The sequence below is a fragment of the Lissotriton helveticus genome, chromosome 8 (genome assembly GCF_964261635.1).
Source record: "Lissotriton helveticus chromosome 8, aLisHel1.1, whole genome shotgun sequence".
Classification (NCBI taxonomy): Eukaryota; Metazoa; Chordata; class Amphibia; order Caudata; family Salamandridae; genus Lissotriton; species Lissotriton helveticus.
Genome location: NC_136069.1, coordinates 752,718,386 through 752,723,595, shown reverse-complemented (window position 1 = coordinate 752,723,595; position 5,210 = coordinate 752,718,386). Strand labels below are relative to the sequence as shown.

Below are 5,210 nucleotides of genomic sequence, written 5' to 3'. Positions count from 1 at the left end.
CACGTGCAATAGGCCAAATGTTTTCCTAAGTAAATGCCTGTCACAGAGTTTGTTAATTCAAGAGCCCTAGGACTTTGCTGCTAGTACCACTGTCACTCTCTCGCCTCTCCGAATACTCCATTATACTACCTCCCATCCAAAAGCTTATCTTACCTGTAATTTGTGTTTGAGGGCTGGCTCCACCTGGAATTCACAGAGTCCTAACGCGTTCTGCAGCAGGGCCACAACTGGAGTTTCCCGGCGTGGATTTTCTGCAAAACAAAAACAATCAACATTAGAAATGTGGTAGCGGTGCTGACACAACCCTAAAACCTAGAAGCCCCAGAGACAGCACCCCTGAGACAGGCAAGCGAGCAATATAACGCCTACACGTTCACGTGCAATAGGCCAAATGTTTTCCTAAGTAAATGCCTGTCACAGAGTTTGTTAATTCAAGAGCCCTAGGACTTTGCTGCTAGTACCACTGTCACTCTCTCGCCTCTCCGAATACTCCATTATACTACCTCCCATACAAAAGCTTATCTTACCTGTAATTTGTGTTTGAGGGCTGGCTCCACCTGGAATTCACAGAGTCCTAACGCGTTCTGCAGCAGGGCCACAACTGGAGTTTCCCGGCGTGGATTTTCTGCAAAACAAAAACAATCAACATTAGAAATGTGGTAGCGGTGCTGACACAACCCTAAAACCTAGAAGCCCCAGAGACAGCACCCCTGAGACAGGCAAGCGAGCAATATAACGCCTACACGTTCACGTGCAATAGGCCAAATGTTTTCCTAAGTAAATGCCTGTCACAGAGTTTGTTAATTCAAGAGCCCTAGGACTTTGCTGCTAGTACCACTGTCACTCTCTCGCCTCTCCGAATACTCCATTATACTACCTCCCATACAAAAGCTTATCTTACCTGTAATTTGTGTTTGAGGGCTGGCTCCTTCATTTCTTCATTGTGCAGAATCCAGGCATCAGCATTATGGGTAATGGATAGGGTGAGTCTGGAGGAGGAGGACTCAGGATAGACGACCAGGACTGAGTTCTTGTCAACTAACTGTTGTGAACCTGAGGAATGCTGCGGCATCAAAATCAAGATAGTTCTGTTGATGGGCTTGTTGTTTTATTGGTTGATTACAGTTTTGTTGGGAATGTGATGAAGCACTTGCTAAAGAAAGGCAGACACACAGGAATAAAAGTGAATAAGGAGGACTATTTACAATTAATGAATGATTGAGTCATTTTCAGAACTCGCTGTCAGGGAAGCAGAACTCGTCCTCATACTCTGCTAACTCATCAGTCGGGGTTACTTCTGGTAACTGAGGAGAACTTTCCTCGGGTAGGGCGGTGTCCTCTTCTTCCTGCGTGCATTCTCGTACTCTGTAATCTGGTGGTATGAAGTGCTGGTTCATCTTTATCAAGGTGAGCCGCTCCACATTTGCGGGCAAGAGGCGGGACCTTTTGGAAGTCACAATGCCACCAGCAGAACTAAAAACACGTTCTGAAGACACGCTTGCGAGTGGGCAAGACAAGTAATTGATAGCCAGGTTGGTGAGCTCTCGCCATATTTTTCTTTTCCCATGCCAATACGCCAATGGGTCCTCAGTAATATTGACCTCTGTTGAGTCATCCAGATAGGCCTGCACCATTGAAAGAATGTCCTCCCGGATTCCTGTACTTTGCACTTCTGTGTCCTTTCTAGGACCAGGAAACCCTAGCTGAGTTAGCCAACTCGCTTCAGACATATCGCATGCGCCTGGTGGAGATGATACGGTTGCTGGTGTGGTTAACGGCTCAGAGGAAAAATCACTCACTTCTGCCACAGGCACAGATGGTGAAGTGCTTTTTTGGGACGCCTGATCGCCTGCTGATTCACTAGTAGTACTGTCTTCTCCTACAGTTTCCTTCCGTTCTATTTCAAAACGAATGGCTGACTGAGCTAGCCAACCTTTGTACTCTGTAACATCCGATGTTTCAAAAGGAATTATTACTTTGCCAAACAATGGCTTTTTGTAACGTGGATCCAGAATAGTAGCACAAATGTAGTGCTGTTGTTTCTTGATATTTACAAGCCGTTCATTGCTAACTAGGCGTTGTAATAATCTCTGCGCCAACTCATGTGCTTCGTTCTTTCCAACGTCCTTTAATTGTGAAGACACCACCTTGACTTGGTGCTCGAGCTTCAGCAACAGTGGGATAGCTTTGCTCAAAGAACAGTCCTCCCTGCTCACGTCACGCGTGAAGACCTCAAAAGGCCGAAGCATGTCTGTCAGGCTTTTAACTAGCTGCCATTGCTCCACCGCTAGTATCATTCCTGTCGTATCACCACCCAGGTTGTAGAAATACTCATTGACTACTGGAAACAGCTCATGCAGACGCTCAAGCATGTAGAAGGTTGAGTTCCAACGTGTTGCCACCTCCTGGATAAGTGCTTTCACTGGCATTCTACGTTCATTTTGCTTGCGCCTCAGCTCCTTCCGGGCCTTAAAAGAATGGTTGAAATGTGTGCATATTCTTCTGCAGATGGTCAGTGTTTTGTCGACTGCAAGTTCTTTTTTCAAAAAATTTTGCACAACAAGGTTGATACAGTGCGCCAAACACGGCACTCTGAAATAGAAACCGTCCGCCATGGCCCTAACTACATTGCTGCCATTATCTGTAGAAACATAACCAACCTTGCAATGTCTTGGGCGCAGCCATTGCAAGACCTTTTTGTTAAAGTCAGCCAAAATGTTGACTGCAGTATGACTTTTCTCCATGCCAAACATGGCTAATGTTGCATGTTTACGAGCACCCTTAAAAATCTCGACCAAGTCACCACCTGCATTTATCTGTTTAATAACCCCTGAAAAAGAGACCCAGTGTGCAGTGATGCACATGTAATCAGTGGCTGCGCAACTGGTCCACATGTCTGTTGTCAGGTGTATAGTGTGAACAGCACTCTTCTGCAAAGCTGCCCCCACCAACTCAAGCACCTCTTTGTGTAGTGCTGGAACAGCAACCCTGGCAAAATAGTACCGGCTAGGAACCTTCCATTTAGGGGCCAATGTTGCCACGAGTTCAAGGAAACCCACACCTTCGACAAACGAAAAAGGGAGAAGGTCCACCGCTAGCATTTTTGCCAGCTTAGTGTTATAGAGGCGTACAGTTGGGTGGTTGCGTTGAAATTGCGCATCTGAGGAGAACATGGCTGAAATGGTGCGCTGGACAAATTTACGGGATGATGCTGATGCCTTCTTCGACCCACTTCTGATCAGTGTTGACATTTTCCGCATTGGTGTGTCTCCCAGACTCTCAGTGTGCCTGCTATGTGTTACGGAGGGTGTGGTGCTGCAAGGGGTACTGGGTGCAACCGGACACATGTCTGACGCTTCTTCTACCTCCCCATCATCTTCAGATGAAACACCTACTATGGGTATATTTTGGCCACTTGCCCTTTGGGATCGCTTTCCCTTGACGTTTGCTAGGTGCGGAAACCATTCGACAGCGTGCTTTCTTTCAAGATGACCTATCTGGCCTCCGGTTCCATAGTTGGTACCAGTCTTACCACGGCTAACGCTAGTCTTACAAATGCAACAAACGGCTATGTTATCATATTTTTCATGGACACTAAAAAAGTTCCAAACTGGGGACTGGAAACTTCTGGTTTTGCCGCACGAGGTGATACTGCTGCCAATGCCAGATGAAGCAGTGGTGGATGAGCCTTGCAGACATCTACTGGGTTGTGCAATTATTGCAGCAACCTTACTTGAGGGAGTCGAGCTGGATGGAGTCCCCCTCCGGGGAGAAAATATGGGAGCTGTAGGTTTTGTTGAACTTGTGGTACTACTTGACTGCGTTGGTGGTGCTACCAGTGGCACGTCGCCAGGGTCACGCTCAGCATGACGTCGGGATAGGGTGTAAATGTCTGTCTGCTGCATGGCCGGTGTGGCTGGACTGACATGTGTGATGACTAGGTCATTGCTGTCATCCTCTTCAACAACATCAGAATGCACCACTTCATCAAGTCCGACGTTCGGATCCATAAGTATGAGCTTTCCGGGGCCCTTCCTTTTAACATTTGATACCTTTCGCAGCTCATGGTGTGCCTCCCTCTCAGACGTCGGAGATGGTTGCCAATCTAGATCCAGATCATCTGATGGAGCGGGGCTTGAAGAGGAACTTCTACACACCCTCCTTGATCTTTTCCTTGCTGGGGAGCTGGGAGAAAATGAATCATCAGGAGGAGTGGCTTCGTCTTCCTGACATGATACCCCGGCTCCAAAGTCAATTTCCTCCTGTGCCCCTACTTCTGGAAGAACAACCATTGTGGGCACTTGCACCGCTCCATGGCCATCTTCACTGACCTCTACTTGCAAGTCTCCATGGACCTCTCCTTCTCGGCCTTCTCCTTCTCGGCCTTCTCCTTCTCGGCCTTCTCCTTCTCGGCCTTCTCCTTCTCGGCCTTCTCCTTCTCGGACAGCTCCTTCTCGGCCTTCTCCTTCTCGGCCTTCTCCTTCTCGGCCTTCTCCTTCTCGGCCTTCTCCTTCTCGGACAGCTCCTTCTCGGCCTTCTCCTTCTCGGCCTTCTCCTTCTCGGCCTTCTCCTTCTCGGCCTTCTCCTTCTCGGACAGCTCCTTCTCGGCCTTCTCCTTCTCGGACAGCTCCTTCTCGGACAGCTCCTTCTCGGACAGCTCCTTCTCGGACAGCTCCTTCTCGGACAGCTCCTTCTCGGACAGCTCCTTGCGCATGTACTTCTGCTTGTACTAGTAGCCCATGCAGTTGTTGTTGCGGCTTTGGTTGTTGAATAGTACTTGTGAGATGAGTTAAAACCTGTGTTGATGGCGTGCTGCTACTTTCTTGCGATGATCCAACATCACTGGTCGTTGGTGATTCAACAACTAAACAGGCTACCTGTGCAGCACTCATGGTGGGCCTTTGTTTTTTTGGTTGTTGTTGCCCAAAAAATGTCTTGGTTGAGCAACCAGTCGCCTTGGTAAGTGGTGCCACTTGCTTCTTCTTCTCCTTAGTAGAGACATCTTTCTTGGAAGAGGACCTACGGGCACCTCTTTTTGGAGCCATCTTCTTCAGATGTGGGAACAACAGGCCGCAGCAGCACTTCTTCCTGGCACTGATGCTCAACGATGATGATGCGTAGTTTTGTGCACCTAAACGCAAACGAAGACAGAGGAACATCAGTAAATATAAATGTTGCATATGTAGCGCTTGAATAAACAGTTAGCAAGT

General features: G+C 48.0%; 1 protein-coding gene across 1 annotated transcript; it reads right to left on the bottom strand.

The window, feature by feature from the left end:
* Nucleotides 1-557: 557 nt before the first annotated feature.
* LOC144771764 (zinc finger BED domain-containing protein 6-like) lies at nucleotides 558-4,092 on the bottom strand. Its single transcript, XM_078656062.1, has 2 exons — nucleotides 902-4,092; nucleotides 558-625 (listed from the first exon to the last, which is right to left on the bottom strand). Exon 1 carries the CDS (start codon nucleotides 4,008-4,010, stop codon nucleotides 1,230-1,232), a length of 2,781 nt encoding a protein of 926 aa, XP_078512188.1. The 5' UTR covers nucleotides 4,011-4,092; the 3' UTR covers nucleotides 558-625; nucleotides 902-1,229.
* Nucleotides 4,093-5,210: the final 1,118 nt, after the last annotated feature.